The 21,718-nt window shown below is 40.6% G+C and overlaps 1 protein-coding gene across 1 annotated transcript; it reads right to left on the bottom strand.

The window, feature by feature from the left end:
• Positions 1-737: 737 nt before the first annotated feature.
• On the bottom strand, positions 738-21,577 carry THAP9 (THAP domain containing 9). The gene is made up of 5 exons (XM_068974978.1): positions 21,451-21,577; positions 11,949-12,144; positions 8,961-9,264; positions 7,587-7,737; positions 738-2,718 (listed from the first exon to the last, which is right to left on the bottom strand). The coding sequence occupies exons 1-5, from the start codon at positions 21,528-21,530 to the stop codon at positions 738-740; spliced, it is 2,712 nt and encodes a 903-aa protein (XP_068831079.1). The 5' UTR covers positions 21,531-21,577.
• Between the last annotated feature and the right edge of the window lie 141 nt (positions 21,578-21,718).

Here is a 21,718-nt window from a genome sequence, read left to right as displayed (position 1 = left end):
AGTAGTAGTATGAAGTCCAGACAAATGGGTTGTGAAAATTACATCACCTGCATACTCCCCAGACAACATTTCCAAGCTTGGTTGTAGCACAAGGAATCGTCCATTTCATGGCTCATGTGTTTGTTTACCTTCTGCCTAATAGAGTTTAATTATTTCTATTTAAAGGTACCCCAGCAAAAGGATTTTTGTAGTGTTTGATATTTAACTTGGCTTAATTTTCATGTGTAAGTAAACTATATTCACAGTTTGATAGGTATTCTGATTAACAGTCGTCTTTTTTTTTCAGATGTTATTCTTAAGAGTTGTAGACCAAATCTCTTTCTGGGAATGTAGTCTTTATAAAAGGAGTCAATGTTTTAATAACTCCTTTGTCATTATTCTCACTTTTTAAAACTTTTATTGGAGGATAACTGTTTCACAATATTGTGCTCGTTTCTGCCATTCTCACTTGTTTTTAAAATATGTCCAGTTGAATTACTCAGTTGGATAGTGGTAAATTCAAACACAGCACCTCTTGGCTAGTCTGTTCTGACTTCTCGCTTTTTACTTTTTAGGTAACTCTGAAATGCAGGCTCTACCAAATTCCATGCAGATTTGATAACGTGCATAATAGAAATTCCTAAGACATAAACACAAACTTGTCCACTGTGCAGAATTTGTAAAATATTGTCAGTTGAATTTTAAAATAAATGTTGGCCAATTATTTTTAATAAAAATGTTAATATATTTTAGGTCCTTCATTTGAATGGGTATCTGTTGTTCCTTAGCAAATGTCTGAATTTATTGGTATTGGCAAAACTTGAACATCTGTAATTCTGTGAAGATGACCAGTATTTCCTTGACAAAGTTTTCAATTCAATTCTTTCTGAGTGGTGTTTTAAGGAGTACTCAGTTATATCTTTAGCTCTGATCTTTAAGAAACAGATTATGATATTCTTTAGTAACTTTACAAAGTGATTGATGGCATATACTTCTCCATCAAAGAGATGCTCATCTAACTCTACAAAAAGATAGATGTGCCCAGAAAGCTCATATAATATTTTCTGTTGAAGGTAGCATTCCCTCTGTTGGGGAAGCAGTGGCTCATGAACTGTCGGTTTTGAATGGGTTCTCACAACTCGCTCACAAGTATTTATGACTCGGCACAAACTTTCAGAAGGGAAATGCACACCATTCTCCTTTTTAACACATAACAGGGATCCAATCTTAGAGGCTTTGAGATCCGATGCGTACAGCGCACTGAGGCAGTCCTCGCATGTTAAAAGAGCTGATAACTTATTGGCAATATAACCAGCGCAAGAGGTGAGATTTCGCCTACGAACTGACAGGTCTAGTAATGCCTCACTTAGCAAACAGTCAGACCAGTCTGGGCAAATATCCTCTTTGTGAAAAAGACTCTCTATAACGCTGACACCATACTCACGCTGAACTGTCCCGAGGGCCAGGTCTGTCCTTCGAGCAATTGAAATGTCAAGGCTGCTTACTTCACTTAGAAAGACCTCATCTTGTAATCTGTGTCTCGTCTCCAAATTATGGTAAGCTTTCTGGAATGCCATGCAGGTAGGGTTAGAAGTGGTTACTGATACCTGTCTGAGCATCTTTAGAAATAATTCCAGATGATCCTGACTGAATTTGTACATCAGGAGATAGGGGAAAGGCATGACTTTAGGGAAAACATAATTTTGGTAGAGCCATTTTAAGCTCTCGGCATTAAGCAAAAATCCCAGGAATCCCAGTTTTCGCTTACCTTTAAGGATTTGATTATTGCTAGTGTCAGATAATGTAACAAAAATAGTCTTGGCTTCAGTTAACACATGGTTGATTTTATTAAAAGTTTCAGGCAATAGAGGTCCTTTAAATCCCTTTCCATAAAAGTTCCTACTATTAAAAATGTCAAACAGATTGTTAATTAAGCGTAAGAAGTGGATGGTACCAACACAGTTCTGAAAAGAAGGCAGGCCTAATGATAGCAAACACTCTAATGCCCTGACCACGCTCTCACTGAAGACTTGGGCGGCACAATTCGTTTTTAGTATGTGGTTCTTCAGATTTGCAAGTTTTCTTGGGATTCTCTCCATATGTGATAATTCCTGTTCCTCTAGCGCTGCTAACTCCACAAGGTGCTGCCAATGTGCTGTGCCATTGATAAACTGAATGCTTTGGAAATTCTGAAATGCATTTCTTATTAATTTAAGCAAGTGGCAAGAATCAAAGAAGTAGGCAATCTGTTGGCTGGAAGATGAAGGATGTTGAAATGTACACTTCGTGTTGTCTCCGTCAAGATGTATCCCCAGTGCCTTTGCCATCTGAACGCTGTGAGCTGAGGCATCTGACGTGACAGCCAGCACTGTGATCCCTATGTCACTTAGTTTGCCAATCGTCAGACGAAGAAGCTGAGCTTGCAAATATCCAGAGGCCCTGTTTACAAAAAAATAACCAAGAGGTGTACTCCAGTGACCAGAAATACCCACTGCCGTGAGCAAAATAGTTTCTGAGGCGAGTGGCATTTCATCAGCATCAAGTGTGCCAAGACCGAAGTCCATAAACCCTTGCAGATGGTGACTGCTGGGGTCCCACTGAAGCTGCTGCGTGAGAGACAGTCCTTTAATCATCAGTGAACAAGACTGATATCGCTGGTCTCCATTCTCTACTTTTTGCTGAAGAAAAGAAAAAATGTTGCTGTTGAAACCTGGACCAGGTTTGCATTTGGACAGCCATCTAGAAAATGTAAAAGATGAAAAATAATAAGACACAGAAGAAGAGGGACTTTCCTGGTGGTCTAGTGGCTAAGACTCCCCGCTCCAAGTGTAGGGGGCCTGGGTTTGATCCCTGGTCAGGGAACTGATACCACGTGCTACAGCTAAGACATGGTGCAGCCAAATAAACATTTTTTTTAAAAACCACTAATGAAGACATTAAAAAAGGGGAAATGCCTTAAATGGTTCTAAAGTAGCCTCAACTCCCTGTTGAAATAAAGGCAAGTAGCCAAATTGTACTGACACTTTTCCTATTGTGACCATAAAACAGTAAGATAATGGAGAAACTAGAGTGTGTGCACTCAGTTGCTCAGTCGTGTCCAGCTCTGCAACCCAATGGACAGGCACCTCTGTCTACGAAATTTTCCAGGCAAGAATAATGGAGTGGGTTGCTGTTTCCTCCTCCAGGGGATTTTCCCGACCAGGGATCAAACCAGCATCTGTTGTATCTCCTGCATTGGGCAGGTGGATTCTTTACCACTGTGCCACCTGGGGAGCCCCAGTAGAGAAACTTAAAAAAAAAAAAAAAACAGAACAGCATTTTTAAGGCGCAAACATACCACAAAATAATTTTAAACTTCTTATTCACTTAAAAGAAGTGTACAAATCAATTACCTACTTTGTTCTAATTCATGTGTTTATAATTTAGATGATAAACCAGCCTTCCCTGTATATTCACTGAAATGAGAAAACTGTAGAGGGAGAAGAAAACTTTGAGAAACCTAGTACATCTACCCCATTTTATAGATGAGATGGTGAGGCAGCTGCTGTGCTGTGCTGAGTTGCTCAGCCGTGTCCGACTCTTTGCAACCCCCATGAACTGTGGCCCGCCAGGCATCTCTGTCCATGGGGATTCTCCAGGCAAGAATACTGGAATGAGTTGCCATGCCCTCCTCCAGGGGATCTACCCAACCCAGGGATTGAACTCAGAAGGATAGGGTAAGATGCCTGGCCCATGCTGTGCTGCTGGTCATGCACAAACAGGAAACAGCTTTCCTGAGACCCTTGTTCAGTGCCTTCTTGACTGTCTACAGTCAAAGAATTATGCCCTTTGGGACAATTAAGTGTCTGCTCGCTCCCAACAAAAGCACCTATACTATGACATTTATCTTGGGAGTTTGGTTTGTTTTTCATCTTGGCTGCACCGGGTCTTCGTAGCTGCCCGAGGGCTTCCTCTAGTTGCAGAGTGGGGGCTGCTCCTTGTTGCACGGCACGGGCTTCTCACGGTGGTGGCTCCGACGCTGCAGAGCACCAGCTCTAGGTGCGCGTGTTCAGTGCTCGTGGGCCGCAGGCTTCATCACCCTGCAGCACGTGGGATCCTGGACCAGGGACTGGATCCACGTCCCCTGCACTGGCAGGCAGATTCTTAACCACTGGACCACCAGGGAAGTCTTTTACAGTTTCCTTGACCTTTCCAGGCTGCTGCTAATTGTCTCCTATTACTGTTGGTGATTGTCACTAACTGACAGAATTCTTCTCATCAGTTCTAATTTACCCTACCTTGCTACAGATCAGGAGAGGAAGTAGTCAAGTTTCATAACTGTCTAAAATAAGACTAAATGGATTCTGAGGTAGACTGAAGTGTCTGTCTTTGCTGAAGTTTACTTTTATAACTCTCAAAGGACTTTTTTTAGGTTGAATTTCTGATTTGGGGGCTATATTCTAGGCTGCCAAGATTACTTCCTAGACTAGCTGATCTCTATTTAATTGAAATTTTAAAGTATGTTTCCATAAGTATTTCAGGACAGGGCTTTCCAAATTTTTGCTGCAATCTGAAAGTGTTAGTTGCTCAGTCGTGTGTGACTCTTTGTGACCCCGTGGACTGTAGTCCGCCAGACTCCTCTGTCCACGGACTTCTCCAGGCAAGAATACTGGAGTGGGTAGCCATTCCCTTCTCCAGGGGATCTTCCAGACCCAGGGATCAAACCCAGGTCCCCTACATTGCAGGTAGATTGCTGCAACCCAGAATTTTCATAAACAGAATTTACCCTTATTATATGCTATATCCTTACTATATGTATGTGTGCATATAAATGCATATATAAAATTTAATGTGAATTATGACTCACTAAATTGATTTCAAGATGCATTTGAAAGATTTGAAAAACAATTATAGGATGCAAAAGACATACTGTAACTATTTAGAAGGCAAAAAGTATTAATCAGTTGTTTATATTTTAAAATAGGGCAAAATAAGACAATAAGAAAACATATAGTGGCTCTCAACCAGGGTGCTACAATTCACTGGTATGGTGAAAAACCCTTTTCAAGTGTGTCACCAAATTTTAATCAATTGTTTAAAATTTATTCTTTTGCATTAGGATTCTTAAACTCTAAAGATACTGTGTTACACATACAGTAAGTATATAATGAAACTCTTTAATGCTTCTAAGTAAGAGTTCTAGCTTAAACAGGTTAAAAAAGCTTATGTTCTGGTGAGCTTGCCTTTTAAATGGAAATCTGAATGATACCTTAATGTCCACAGCTACTAGACTAAAGCTTATCAGGCAGAAAGACAAGTGAACTTCTTCATTTTCTTTAAGTTTTTATAACTTAGAGTAGAAATACCCAAACCAGGTTTTCAGAGTTGTAGGGAAGCAACTGATTTCTCTCTCACACCAACTTTTCCCCTGACTCAAAAGTGAAAAAAAAATTTTTTTCTGATGATACTTTCATTTTTTTTAAAAAAAAATGAAATACAAAAAAGTACAAAATGGAAAGTAAAAAAAAAAAAAAATCACTGTTAATAGGTGAACTTTATAAAACTAACAGACTCATAGACATAGAAGACAAAAGTATGGATCCCAAAGGCAAAAAGGCAGAAGGGATAAATTAGGAATCTGGAATTAACATATACACACCACTCTATATAAAGCAGATACAAAACAAGAGCCTACTGTATAGCACAGGGAACTACCTCCAAAGCCTTGCAATAACTGGTAATGGAAGAGACTCTGAAAAAGAATGTATATACACATATACCTGAAGCACTTTGCTCTACACCGGAAACAAAGCCCTGTTCACTGTAAATCAACTGTGTGTGCTAAGTTGCTTCAGTTGTGTCCGACTCTGTGCGACCCTAGGGACTGCAGCCCACCAGGCTTCTCTGTCCATTGGCTTCTCCAGGCAAGAATACTGGAGTGGGTTGCCATGCCCTCCTCCAAGGGATCTTCCCAAATCAACTATACTTAAATATAAATACATAATTTTTTTAAAAATCACTTAATATTTTAAAGACATTCTTCCAGATCTTTTCCTTACATCTGTTCACAATCTTAAATGCCCATCCAGGCATTCTTCCATTCCATAAATATTTATCAAGAGACCACTGTGTTCCAGGCATCCTGCCAGGGCAGGAGGTGTAACAGAGAACCAGACGCAGACCTCGTACTTGAGCAGCTCACAGTCTCACAAGGTAGACAGTGTTTTCAGTACTAAGTACTAAGATTTTAAATACTAAGATTCAGTTCCACGTTGTGTGTGCAAGAGGGTACCTCGGCCAGAATTGGAGGGACAGCAGGCTGGGCTTCCGAAAGGATGCGACATCTGATCTGAGTCTGAAGGGTGAGGGCTAACCTCCAGGACTAACAGGGAGAATGGGCATATCAGGCAGATGGAGGAGAAAGTCTCCAAGGCCAGAATCGGCAAGAAATGCCTTATGGAAGGAACATGGACTCTTAAGAGGGCAGGGAGGGAGGCAGGAGATGAGTTGCAGAGCCCAGCAGGAGCCGCATTTCGTCACAGAGGCTCCGGGAGCCACAGGAAGGAGTTAGCCTACAGTTTCCAGGTAATGGGAGGCCCAGGCAGCAGGAATGTGACTGGTGTAAATTGAACTGCATCTCTCGAAAAAGAGGTATTGTCATGCTGATCCCCAGTTCCTCAGAGTGTGCTCTTACTTGGAGATGGGAATCTTTACTCATCAAGTTAAAATGAGGTCATTAAGGCACACCCGAATTCAGCATGACCACATCCTCATAAGAGGAGGGAATGTGGACACAGAAACACACGCGGATAATGGAAGACGACGTGGAGAAACAGGGAGAAGACCACCATCTATCAGCCAAGGAAAGAGGCCTGGAACAGACCCTCACCTCACAACCGAAGGAACTAACCCTGTCAGCACCTTGATTTTGGACCTCTAGCTTCCAGAAGTGTGAGGCAATGCACTGTTGCCATTTGAACCAAATAAAAATAAAGGGATCTGTAAAACCAGTATTTTGAATAACAGTGAATAGTGAGTATTAAATTTATAAGGCATCACAGTCACTGTGTGTTTTTGCTTCCCACTAAGAGAAAATAATAGGGAATAATAGGGAAGCCTGGTGTGCTGCAGTCCATGGGGTGGCAAAGAGTCAGACATGATTTAGTGACTGAACAACAAGAAGAGAAAATAAATATATCTATGTATTTTGACCACAGATATTTTTCATAAATCTGTTCTCTGGATAACTGCACTGGCACCAGTGATCTTTGCCTCAAACCAATGGTACCAGTCTAGAACGCTTCTAGATTTTCTAGATTAGTCACATATTAAAACTACTGAAGTATATGAAGTATACAAAACTACTGAAGTATATTCCACTATTTCAAGATTCAGTTTTTACCACCCAGAGGGTCTCTACCATCTGAAAAATGCAAAAAAATATTGTCAGCCTACGTGCCCTCACTCTGCTGATCAAATATCGAGACTGTGATACTATGCAAATACCACCTAGACGTTTTTAAAAAGAGAAAGACGAAACGAAGGGTATGAATACACACAGTGTTAGTGTATAAGCTGCAAGAAAGAACACTATGTTTTATTTTACATCGAAAAGGTCATTCACTTACGTTCTGAGGATGGAAGAATGAGGCAGCTTAAGAATCTTTCTTACATAATCGTAGACTTTGCTACTGCACAAGTAGAGTGTACATGCAAACTGCTTCATTTCTGCGGAGTACTCAGCTGTTTCTCTCCAGTTATACAACTCCCACTTAAAATCTGTTAAGAGCAAATTTATTCTTCGTGATGAAAAACGTGTACAGTAACATTTTCAGACATAGATCATAGTATTTGGATATAAGAATGTGCTAGGCACCAAAATTCAAATATAATCACATTTTAACTGAGTTGGTTCAGAGGTTACTATCCAGTCTTAGAGACTATCAATTTATCTTGTTCACTGTGGACCATTTCACTAAAAAGAGGGACGAAAAGTGTTTCAACTTGAGTTATTATGTTTTACTATTCATTAGCAGCTTATGTGGATATTTTTGGAGGAATAGGAAAGAAAATGAAATAAATGAGTAAAATTAAGTCTCTGGATTGTGAGGACATTCATTTGTTTTAGTTTGTTCTAATTTTAGAGTAAAAATTAGACACAAGAAACATTTTGAGGGATATGATATATGGCATTAATCAGAATAAACAGACAAATCTTTCCTACCATTGAGAAAACAAAATTCTTTGTTCCTGGTGAGGACCCCTATTTATAACCTATATTCCCCTCCTGGAAAAACACAAAATATGCTCCTCCACTGGAGGTATCTACTCCTTTTGACATGCTTCTTTCTTTCTTTTTCTTTTTTTTACCAGAATACAAGTCCAAAAATCCCTACTCCTTTCATCAAAGAATATGTTGGCAATTCTTATGTGGCTGCTGCTACTGCTGCTGCTAAGTCGCTTCAGTCGTGTTACCCCTCTTCAAATATCCTGGTTCACGAAGAAGACTAGACAGTCTTTCAATGGACATATATATACTCTATAGAGTGTTTTAGAAAAAAACTTCGGAGACTTACACAATTTTGAGACTCAGAGATTTTGCAAATTATCTAGTTCAACTCATTGCAAAAAAGGCTTTAGTGATAAATTATGCAGCAGTTGAAACTGCTTACGAAGAATTTGCAGTGACAAGAGTGTGACTATAAAAAGTGAAAAGGACAATATATGGTATAAACTATATGATCTCATTTCTGGGTTGTAGGATTATGTGTTATTTTTATCATTTATACATTTCTTGGCTTCTCCTACAATAAACATAGAATTTTAAAAAATGGACAACTGTAACCAGATTTTGGTGATTATTTTTCATTTTTCTTCTTTATGCTAGAGACTCTTTGGCTAAAGGCATATTTTCATAGGCAATACAAAATAAAAATGTAATGATATTTCATAAAAATTAGGAGCTGCGCAGTAAGTGTTGCACAGGTCGTTGGGGAACATACCAGAAAATTGTGCTCGAAGCAGACATTCTGTTTCCTCTGTAAGCAGCTTCTCTTCTATAAGCGCGTCAATTAGTTGTAAGCCCTTTCTCTTCTTGATCATCCTGTAGTTTTTTGCAGAAGCAAGTCTTTTTTTGGACACTTGTAGCATCTGCTGCACCTCAGCTAGTTTCTCTGCTCCTACTGGCAGAGGTCTCTTTAAACTGTAGTTATGGTCTTCAGTAGCAACCTCTTGAGAATTATCAGGAAGTGGCTGTTTGAGGATTTTCTGTCTTGCTTTACCTTTAAGGTGTACACCTTGGAGAACCTAGGACACAAATGGAAAATGAGGTTTATTTTAGAAATTATCACACAATGATTACCTATGAAAATATCACTGAATACAAAGCACTCACCTGGTCGCTGTGGAGAATTAGGTATGAAAGAAAAGGTAATAATCTCTGATTTTTAAAAATGTATAGTCTCCAGGACAATGTACACAAGTTTTTTGGTGGTGGGATCCATACAGAAATAGTAGCATAATGCTGAGTTTCTGAAATGATTCAAGTAACTAGTGAAAGATGTTGATAATTTGGGAAGGTCTTGAGTTGTTCTTTGAAAGGGTAACAACATGGTTAATGAAGGGGACCGGGAAGTTACTTGTGCAGAAGGGAAGGCATAGGACAGAGCATGGGCCCTGGGATTAAGACTCCTGGCTCCCTCACTTAAAGCTGTAATGTAACCTCTATAATCCCTTACCTTTTCATGTATAAGATGTGGATAACAATACAGAGTTGACTTGAGGATACAATAAGCTAATTTACATAAACTGCCTAGTGCACTGCCTGGACCACTGTGAGTCTCAATAAACTGTAACTATTACTGATTGTAAACAAAATCATAAAAGCAAGGCAATTTATCATATATGCAGTGGGTAAGTATTTGTGGTTCCAAAAGAGAATTCAGAGCAGTTAGAGATGCATAAGTCAATTAGTAAAAAGTTCTTGGAACTTATAAGTTTGGATGTGACACCAAGTATATTCTTCTGAAAGAGGGAATGAGATAAAACAACAACAACAAGAGATTCCAATGAATAAGAAGATAGGGCAGTGCCAGGATAGAGTAGCTGGGTGACTATATGAAGACTGCAGACAGTGACTGAGTAATATTATGAGTGAGTGCGTGACTAAGGGGTAAAAGGATAACATAAAAACAATCAAAAGAAACATAAAAATATAACACCAATACTGGTGATTGACTCATAGAAAATCTTCTATTTCCTGTATACTTCCTTCCATATCAATGCTAATGATTAGGTACATTTCTGGTCAAAATCAATAACATTTTGGGGGAGAGCCAAAATAAAGGGTAGATAATTTCAAAGTATTGGGTTGGCCAAAGAGTTCATTCTTTTTTGTAAGATGGCTCTAACAAAAAAGAGCCATCTTACAAAAAGTTGTCTTTAACCTCATTTGAAACAATTTTGTTAGACTGTTTTGAGACAGCTGTCATATCAGTATGCATTAAAAAAAACAAACCTATCAAAACTGGTGAATTTTTGTGTAGCCATTTTAATATTGAAGGTGGGGCAAAAGCAACAGTTTCAGCATATTATACTTAATTACTGATATTTCAAGAAAGGCAAAAATGCAACTGAAATGCAAAAAAAGATTTGTGCAGTGAATGGAGAAGGTGCTGTGACTGACTGAATGAATCAAAAGTGGTTTGCAAAGTTTTATGCTGCAGGTTTCACTGAATGATGCTCCACGGTCAGGTAGACCAGTTGAAGTTGATAGCAATCAAATCGAGGCATTGAAAACGATCAACATTACACCATATGGGAGATAGCAAACTTACTCAAAACATCCAAATCAAGCACTGGAAATCATTTGCACCAGCCTGGTAATGTTCACCACTTTGATATATGGGTTCTACATAAGTTAAGTGAAAAAAAACCTTGACCATATTTCCACATGTGACAATTCTCTACTGAAATGTAACAAAAACATTCCATTTTAAAAACAAATTGGGATGGGCAATGAAAAGTGGATATTAGACAATAATGCGGAATGGAAGAGACTGTGAGGCAAATGAAATGAACCACCACCAACCACAAAGGCCAGACTTCATCCAAAGAAGGTGATATTGTATGTATGGTGGGTTTGGAAAGGGGTCCTCTATTATGAGCTCCTTCTGGAAAACCAAGTGATTAACCCCAATGAGACCAACTGAAAGCATCTCTCAATGAAAAGCATCCAGAATTACTCAATAGAAAACACACAATCTTCCACCAGGCTAACGGAAGACTGTGTGTTTCTTTAATGACCAGGCAGTCTGTTACGGCTTTGTTGGGAAGTTTTGATTCACCTGCTGTATTCACCAGACACTGCACCTTTGGATTTCCAATTATTTCAGTTTTTACAAAGTTACCTTAACAGAAAAAAATTTAATTCCCTGGAATATTGTGAAAGACACTTGCAACAGTTCTTTGCTCAAAAACACAGAAAGTTTTGGGAAGACAGAATTATGAAATTGCCTGGAAAATAGCAGACGATAATGGAACAAAACAGTAAATATGTTACTCAGAGAAGTTCTTGGTGAAATGAAAAATGTGTCTTTTATTTTCACTTAAAAACTAAAGGAACTTTTTGGCCAGCTCAGTATTATGAAAACTGTCTCATATTTAAACAAAACCCTGAATTCTAAGGCTATTTACATTCACTAGTTGATTTTTACGATCATGTCAGTAACCTTTACATATTTCTAGGCATGATTTGCATATATACACCTTCCAAAGCATAATTATTAATATTAATACTTATGTATTTTAAAAATATTACATAATATTACATATATAGTAAAAAAAAACAAAAGTATTGTATTATTGGATTACTTTTTAAGGCCTAGGTTTTTGGTTTTGCTTTTATCTCTGTAAATCCTGACTATAATGTGAGCAGTCTAGACTTTCAGTTTCTATAAAATTGAATTTTGTTTACACCTAGATTTAAGTACCTTGTATAGAGAAACGGAAGGCACAGCTCCTTTTTTCAGCTTTCTTCTTATGCCATATGACTCAAAGTCACTTTCTTGAAAATGTTTGGAACATAGCATAGCACCTGGTCCTGGGATCCAAATCTTTTTGCTTCTGGGGTCCATACGATTCACAGCCCTGATCCATTTTGAGCGCTGAATAGTATCAGTTGGAAATCTACAGCAATCATATTAAAGTTCCGTTAACATGAAAACATCAGAGTAATACTACAGCATTATTTATTATACAAACCCATTTATTATTTAATGGCTTCACATAAACACTAAGTCCAGCTAAAAGTTTAACTCACTTGATCTGATTTCATTTTTCAAAGTTCTTTGACTTTTTAAATCCAAAAGCTCAGTATCAAAGTGATCTCATCTGTTACAACTTGTATGTGGACAATTCTCACATTTAATATCCTGCACATTCTATCTGCACAGCCTACACTTAACAGAATCTGCTCAAATTTAACATGTGTGTCTTTCCTTTACTGTGGCAATTTTAAACTATATCCACAGAGTCTTTGGTATGCTCCCTTTCAAGGGGTGGAGCCTATTTCCCTCCCCTTGAGTATGAGCTGGAGTTTGTGATTTGCTTCTAAAGAATATTTAAAAAGCAGAGGTGATAATGGGCTATAAGAGTAGCTCAGGAAAAAATACTGAAGATTTGTCTTCCTTGCTCTATTGAATGGTTTTTCTTTGGGGGAAGTTACCTGCCATATCATAAGCAGCCCTGTGGAGAGTCCACTTGGCTAGAAACTTGAATTCTCCAGTCAAAGACCACATGAGAGAGCCTTTTTGAAAGGATAATCCTTCGGCCTCAATCAAGGCTTCAAGTGACTGCAGTCTTGGCTAACATTTTGACTGCAATCTTATGAAACTCCCAGTCATACCCAGTTAATCTACTCCACAATTCCTGACCCTCAGAAATTTTGTGAGAAAACAGATGCTTCTGATGAATTTTGAGGAAATTCATTACTAAACAGTAGAAAACAAGTAGAAAAATCCGCTGGATCACAGAAAAAGCAAGCAAATACCAGAAAAACTTCTGCTTCTGCTTCACTGACTATGTTAAAGCCTTTGACTGTGTGGATCACAACAAACTGGAAAATTCTTAAGAGATGGGACTATCAGACCACCTGACCTGCCTCAAGAGAAACCTGTATGCAGGTCAAAAAGCAATAATTAGAATCGGACAAGAAACAACAGACTGGTTCCAAACTGGGAAAGGATCACATCAAGGCTCTATATTGTCACTCTGCTTATTTAACTTAATATGCAGAATACATCATCCGAAATGGCAGACTGGATGAACCACAAGCTGGAATCAAGACTGCCAGGAGAAATATCAACTGCCTTAGAAATGCAGGTGATACCACCCTAATGGGAGAAAGTGAAGAGGACCTAAAGAGCCTCTTGATGAGGGTGAAAGGAGAGTGAAAAAGCTGGCTTAAAACTTAACATTCAAAAACCAAAGATGATGACATCCAGTCTTATCACAACAAGGGAAACAGACTGGAGAAAAAATGGAAACAGCAACAGACTTTATTTTCTTGGGCTCCAAAATCACTGCAGATGGTGACAGCCATGAAATTAAAAGACGCTTGCTTCTTCGAAGAAAAGCTACAACAAACCTAGGCAGCGTATTAAAAAGACATCACTTTGCTGACAGAGGTCCATGTACTCACAGCTATGGTTTTTCCAGTAGTCATGTATGGATGTGAGAATTGGACCATAAAGAACTGGTGCTTTTGAATTGTGGTGCTGGAGAAGACTCTTGAGAGTCCCTTGGACTGCAAGGAGATCCAACCAGTCAATTGTAAAGGAAATCAATCCTGAATATTCATCAGAAGGACTGATGGGGAAGCTCCAATACTTTGGCCACCTGATGCGATGAGCTGACTCACTGGAAAAGACCCGGATGCTGGGAAAGACTGAAGGCAAGTGGAAAAGGGGATGACAGAGGATGAGATGGGTGGACAGTATCGTCGACTCTACTGACATGAGTTTGAAGAAACTCCAGGAGATGGTGAAGGATAGGGAATCCTGGCGTGCTGCAGTCTATGGGGTTGCAAAGAGTTGGACACGACTTAGCAACTAAACAACAAAAGAAAACAAGTACATTTCCTACACTCAGTTTTTCTATTTTATTTTGAAAGGACAACTTTTTCCTACCCTTGAACATAAAAACTGCCTTGCATTTTTCTACTTGTCAATCCCAGCCAAATTATTATATTCAGAAATGAGTGAGGGAAAAAACTCATGAGATTAATGTAATGAAAATCACAGAACTGCTCTTTCTGCACCTTCTTCTTTATCTTGGAGACAGATCGACAGGTATCACTCTTACACATTTTAACTCATGCTTTAAAGTACACAGTTGTAAAGAACTGAAACTGGTAAAAAAAAAGTTTCATTTCCTCAGCTAATTTTGTTAGGGAAATGATATGTCAAAATGGCAAAACATAATTCTGAGATACTCTCAATCACTTTCAGAAACAACACTGAGTTGGAAAACCTGCATTTAAGCCTCAATTCCCTTTTATCAGCCATGTGGTATTAGATACATCTCTCAATCTATCAGCTTCCTCCAGGGCGGCAGTAAGAGTATATGACACAGATGTGTTCAGAAGCACTCTGTAAATGGAAAGGTACCATCTAAAGTTTGTTCTTTGTTAGGAACAACTAATTCCACTTTGGGGATTTTTTATCTTATTGTTCCAGGAAAATGATGCTACACAATTACGAGAGAATGTACAGGGAATTATTTTCCAATAAAGAAAGGCACATCTCTTTTCACTGGGATTTCTTAATGATGGTACATGTTTGTGAGGCAACATTTCCAGATTGACTGTAGTCTCTCAACAAGTCAGGGACTATCAAAAGTTGGCTGCTCTACCAAGTTACATTACTAGCCTGATTTTCTGATGGAAAGCTTCCCAACTGGCACACTGGGAGAGCACAGCTATCAACCCCCTTAGCCCATGGGTAGGGCCTGGGCCCTGGAGCTCTTGAAGTAGTTACATTAAGCCAGTCCCAAACAGCTTTCTAGGTTTGTAGGTTTCTGATGTGTAAAATGACATGGAAAAGGCTGGTAAATACTGTAGTCTAACCAGCATGTTCTTGATGAAAGTGAAAGAGAGGAGAGTGAAAAAGTTGGCTTAAAGGTCAACATTCAGAAAACGAAGACCATGGCATCCGGTCCCATCACTTCATGGGAAATTGATGGGGAAACAGTGGAAACAGTGTCAGACTTTATTTTCTTGGGCTCCAAAATCACTGCAGATGGTGACTGCAGCCATGAAATTAAAAGACGCTTACTCCTTGGAAGAAAAGTTATGACCAACCTAGATAGTATATTCAAAAGCAGAGACATTACTTTGCCGACTAAGGTCCGTCTAGTCAAGGCTATGGTTTTTCCAGTGGTCATGTATGGATGTGAGAGTTGGACTGTAAAGGCTGAGCGCCGAAGAATTGATGCTTTTGAACTGTGGTGTTGGAGAAGACTCTTGAGAGTCCCTTGGATTGCAAGGAGATCCAACCAGTCCATTCTGAAGGAGATCAACCCTGGGATTTCTTTGGAAGGAATGATGCTAAAGCTGAAGCTCCAGTACTTTGGCCACCTCATGTGAAGAGTTGACTCATTGGAAAAGACTCTGATGCTGGGAGGGATTGGGGGCAGGAGGAGAAGTGGATGACCCAGGATGAGATGGCTGGATGGCATCACGGACTCGATGGACGTGAGACTGAGTGAACTCCGGGAGATGGTGATGGGCAGGGAGGCCTGGCGTTCTGTGATTCATGGGGTCACAAAGAGTCGGACACGACTGAGCGACTGAACTGAACTGAACTGAACTGAACCAGCATGATTGAGTTCTGAACAAAAATAAATTGGTATTAACAACTGATAATACTTTTAAAGCATTTACCTTGTGTTTTGTATGTTTTAAAGACACTTTTAGTCTCAAAAAAAAAAAAAAAAGGGCTCGGTAAGACAGGTTTTTATCCTTTTACAGAAGATGAAACCAAGACTGGAGCAGCCAAATTTAGCCATCAGTAAATAGTCAGTTAAAATTGGAATGCAGGAACTTCCCTGGTGGTCCAGTAGCTAAGACTCTCTGCTCCCAAAGTAGGGGGCCTCGATTCCATCCCTGGCCAGGGAACTATATCCCACATGCCGCAACTAGGATTTGCAAAGACACAACAATCCCACATGCTGCAACTAAGACCAGGAGCTCCTGTGTCACAGCTATGACCCAGAGCAGCCAAATAAATAACATTTACAAGCAAACAGATTAACTACTCAACTAAAACTGCAATCCAGAGGTCCCTAGTCTAAAGCCACCTCTCAAAGTGAAGGTCACTTATTCCTGTCCGACTGTTTGCAACCCCATGGAATTCTCCAGGCCAGAATACTGGAGTGGGTAGCCTTTCCCTTCTCCAGGGGATCTTCCCAACCCAGGGACGGAACCCATGTCTCCCGCATTGCAGGCGGGTTCTTTACCAGAAAAATTCTAAACCAATCACTATCTCATATACACAATAATGAATTGGCTTACACTGTAACACAGAATCCATTTTCTTCCTCCTGTTGACAATGCCTGTTTTATACTGTTAGTGAGGATTTACCTCTGGCTCCCTCCGCATCAAATATTTTCCAGAAAAGTGGCTAACAAAAACAACTCTTCTACAGGGGTTACATCCGGGGAGAGAGAGAGAAAGGACTGAGGGGAGGGCTTTAACTACACCTATAGCTTAAGCCTCTTCCAAAAAAGAGAAAAAAGCAAACATCTTACCATCTGCTTATTCTTGGTGATGGGAAACAGATGTTTGTTACATATAAATAAAAGTTTAAAATAGAATTCATTACAATAGTTCAGGCAAAGCTGTTTCAAATTACCAATACATATATTTCCTTGGATATGAAATAAATTTCTTAATCTCTTTATACCTACAGAAAGAGAATATATCAAAGGATCATTTCAAATTTTAACCACTTTCCATTTAAGTCATTCAAATGTTTGACAGAGCACCAATATTCTCATAATAATATCAGAGGCATGTATTCAAAATTTTTGTTATTGAAAGAGTGCCATGATCAAATAGTTTGAAGATAGCAGCTTTAGGCAATAGCAAGTTGATTAACTCTCTCCTTCCCATACTACCTTTTTGCTGAGCCCTTACTGCAGACCAAAGCCTTGGACTGTGTGGATCACAATAAACTGTGGAAAATTCTGAAAGAGATGGGAATTCCAGACCACCTGACCTGCTCTTGAGAAACCTGTATGCAGGTCAGGAAGCAACAGTTAGAACTGGACATGGAACAACAGACTGGTTCCAAATAGGAAAAGGAGTACATCAAGGCTGTATATTGTCACCCTGCTTATTTAACTTACATATGCAGAGTACATCATGAGAAACGCTGGGCTGGAAGAAGCACAAGCTGGAATCAAGACTGCCAGGAAAATATCAATAACCTCAGATATGCAGATGACACCATGCTTATGGCAGAAAGTGAAGAGGAACTAAAAAGCCTCTTGATTAAAGTGAAAGAGGAGAGAGAAAAAGTTGGCTTAAAGCTCAACATTCAGAAAACAGATCATGGCAACCGGTCCCATCACTTCATGGGAAATAGATGGGGAAACAGTGCAAACAGTGTCAGACTTTATTTTTCTGTGCTCCAAAATCACCGCAGATGGTGATTGCAGCCATGAAATTAAAAGACGCTTACTCCTTGGAAGGACAGTTATGACCAACCTAGGTAGCATATTCAAAAGCAGAGACATTACTTTGCCAACAAAGGTCCGTCCAGTCAAGGCTACGGTTTTTCCAGTGGTCATGTATAGATGTGAGAGTTGGACTGTGAAGAAAGCTGAGCGCCAAAGAATTGATGCTTTTGAACTGTGGTGTTGGAGAAGACTCTTGAGAGTTCCTTGGACTGCAGGGAGATCCAACTAGTCCATTCTAAAGGAGATCAGTCTTGGGTGTTCATTGGAAGGAATGATGCTAAAGCTGAAACTCCAATACTTTGGCCACCTCATGCGAAGTGTTGACTCATTGGAAAAGACTCTGATGCTGGGAAGGATTGTGGGTAGGAGGAGAAGGGGATGACAGATGATGAGATGGCTGGATGGCATCACCGACTCGATGGACATGAGTTTTACTGAGGGAGTTGGTGATGGACAGGGAGGCCTGGCATGCTGTGATTCATGGGGTCGCAAAGAGTTGGACACAACTGAGCGACTGAACTGAACTACTGTAGACTAGTGTTACCTTGTCACTAGGACTTACACCACAGTATCCTAACTCCTTCTCCCCTGTCTATTCTTTCCTGTCTTCCTTACAACTTTCTAGCTGTCAGGAAGGCCGACAACTCCTCATTCATACATAGACTGTGTTTAATTCTGCTCACATGTACCATTAACAGAAGTACAGATGGAATGTATTTAGGTTGGAACAGAGGTACAGAGGAAAGGCTACACAGAGGAGCTTAGACTCTTCTTTTTTAGGCACTAAAGAGCCCGAGGGATTAAAACACTTCCCTAAGGGAGCGAGCATGATAAAATCTGCATTTTTAGAAACATAATTTTCAGGAATCTAGAAAATGAGGGCTTTCCTGATACCTCACTTGGTAAAGAATCTGCCTGCAATGCAGGAGACCCCAGTTTGATTCCTGGGTCAGGAAGATCCCCTGGAAAAGGGAAAGGCTACCCACTCCAGTATTCTGGCACGGGTTGCAAAGAGTCGGACACGACTGAGTGACTTTCACTTCACTAATCTAGAAAATGAAATGAATGGAGAAGAAATCAGGCTGGAAGAGTCACAGCACACTGGTGTAACAATTGCATTATAAAAAAAAAAATTTTTTTTTAAATTAAGCAGTCTTGCTTTGGTCCTCAACATATGAAACAAATAAAGCAATACGTGAGTTCTTCCTTATTTAAAGAAACTAGGGAAAAGGTACAGGAAAAACACGGCAGCAAACGTTGAGAAAGAAATCAAAGAAAAGGGAGAGAACTAGGGAGGGATGTCAGGAACAGCCAAAGGAGGTGTGGGTTCCAAGTAGTGACCAGTATGATTAAAGTTAAACAGGGCAAGAGAAAGACTTATTAACAGAATTGCTCATTTAGGTTTGGCAAGATTACCAATAACCCTCAGTCAGTGGGTGTGGACAGATATCTGGCTGCGGTAGGTTGATAAGTCAGCAGGAGTTAGGGAAGTAGGTGCAGGCTTCTGTTTTGAGGAACTTGGTTGTGAATGGAAGGAGAGTGGTAGGGTAGTGCAGAGGTGCACAAAGGTTCAAGAGTTTGTGTATATTTAAAAGTGGAGGTAATTCAAGCATGCTCAGTGTTTTTAGGCAAGTAGCCAGCAGAGAGAGCAATTTAAAATGAAACTAGAACAAGAACTAAGTGATGGAAACAAATATCAGAGAAGAAAGGATACAATTATAGCAGCTTAGGTGCAGGAAGTGGCCTTCCTTAAAAATAAGCAACACTACAAAAGGCCTACCATACATAGTCGAAACTCCTTAACTTGACACGTTTGTAGATAATTTGTTTCCAAACTACTTTGCCCAGCTTCTACATCTTCAGTTTCCATTCTTTATTTTCCCATGCTGTTTTCTGTGCTGTGCTTCTTTGCTCAGTCCTGTCCAACTGTTTGCGACCCCATGGACTGTAGCCTGCCAGGCTCCTCTGTCCATGGGGATTCTCCAGGCAAGAATACTGGAGTGGTTCGCCATTTCTTCCTCCAGGGGATCCTCCCAACTGAGGGATCAAACCCAGGTCTTGACAATTGCAGGCAGATTCTTTACCATCAGAGCCACCAGGGAAACCCTTTTCCATGCTGCTACTGCTAGGTCGCTTCAGTCGTGTTCGACTCTGCAACCCCATAGACAGCAGCCTACCAAGCTCCTCTGTCCATGGGATTTTCCAGGCAAGAGTACTGGAGTGGGGTGCCATTTCCTTCTCCATGCTATTTCTATTTAAATGCTATCTTCTATCCACCCCACCCTCCATTCTAGATAGGGCTCAAGGTCCAATTCAAATACCACTTGTCCCATACAGTTCTTTTTGATCTTTTCATAAAAGTCCTTTGTTTATTTTTGTCTAACTCTCTACTTCATCATATTGCCTTATTAGGCTACCACTTTTAAAAATACCGTACATTTCTTTCCCTCTGAGAGGATCTGTTCTACCCACGTTTCTACCTCGCATTAATTTCAGTGACCTTTACTAGACTGTCCCACAGATGTGGGTTCAAATTTGATCAGTCTGAAAATACATCCCACTCTTGTGCCAAATGAAACTTCCTTTCCATGACCAAATACAGCCGGAATTGGACCTGGATTGTAGAGCTGGGCTAATGATAGTGAGCAACTGGTAATGACACACAGTACTAGTTAAAATCTGAAAACAAGGGCCTTCAGAACCCTCCCGGGTACAAAAGCCATGTGTCTCCTGTTTCTTATTTTTAAAAGTGGGGTGTTGTGTGCGTGTGTGTGTTGGGGGGAGGGTAGTGGAATTCAGTCTCCCAGGCCTTCTCTGAGTTCCAAAGAGTAGATCAAAGCAATGACTAATTAGGGAAGTCAGGGAAAGCAGAAAAGTAGCACTTAAACCGGAAAGCCTGAACAATAAATAGTTCAGTGACAACACAACAGTCCCAATTCCTTCTCAAGTGATACACATAACAACGTTTTCGCTATCTTTAGGTAGTTCTGTAAAAACTAAACCCCACCCAGGTGGAGAATGGTGACTACCTGCGGATCACAAGCCCTTAGACCTCAGGTTTGGAACCAGAGGTCTAACCACAACCAGAAAACTGATGATTCAGCTTCTCCAAACACCAACCTGTTATCCCCACTCAATCAGAATAACGTCACGCACCCTGCAGCCCTCATCCCAAATGCCGCTTTGAAATAACCTAAAAGCCATCAGGGAGTTCAAAACTTTTCAACACCATCTATCCATTCCCCTCGCTTGGCACCCTGCAATTAACGCTGGACTTTCCTTCACCACAACCCGCCATCAGTAAATTGGATTTGCTAACCGGAGGGAGAAGGGAGGCGAACTCTATTCCGTAACAAACGCATCTGTACTCATGCTCCCAAGCAAGACACACACTAAAGAAAGCGCACGCCTTCAACAGTTCTTCTAAACTGCCTTCCTTTCTCCTCTCTTCAATAAGACGACGGAAAGGCAGCAAGACTCCTTTAGAGTAACTCCTGCTAAAAGCTACTGGGGTCCGGTAGGCAAGCTAAAGGGCACCGGTAGGCAAGGAGAAAACAAGCACTCCGCAGACAAACATTGAGCAGAATGACAAAACTGAGCGTTACCCTCCAAGTTGCCCAATTCCCTCCCCCGCCCCACGCTACGCACGACACGTCGACGGCGTGACGCACCACACGGCCCCGCCCCTACCCCCGTGGCCTGCAGCCCTCCAGGCCCTGCTGGGAGTTAGCGCGGAGGCTGTTCTCACGCACTGGTGGAAAGAGAGGCCGCGCTCCCGGCTCAGCACGGTGTCTCGGGTGCTGCAGCCCACTGCCGAGCAACTTCGAGTCATCTTCTCGCTACGTGAGGCTCCACCTCCGGTGTTCCCGCGACAGCATGAGTCGCGGTCAAGTTGGCTCCGCCCGCTGACTCCGCAGCTACCACCTTTATTTGTTTGAGAAAGGCGGGCTCTTAAGGCTCCTTGGCTCCCGCCCTGCCTCTCCGCCGGCGCTGCGCTCGCCGCCGTGGCCAATCACAGAG

This window comes from Capricornis sumatraensis, chromosome 7, assembly GCF_032405125.1.
Source record: "Capricornis sumatraensis isolate serow.1 chromosome 7, serow.2, whole genome shotgun sequence".
Taxonomy (NCBI): domain Eukaryota; kingdom Metazoa; phylum Chordata; class Mammalia; order Artiodactyla; family Bovidae; genus Capricornis; species Capricornis sumatraensis.
The sequence above is the reverse complement of the archived record's forward strand: the minus strand, read 5'-3'. Positions and strand labels throughout refer to the sequence as shown.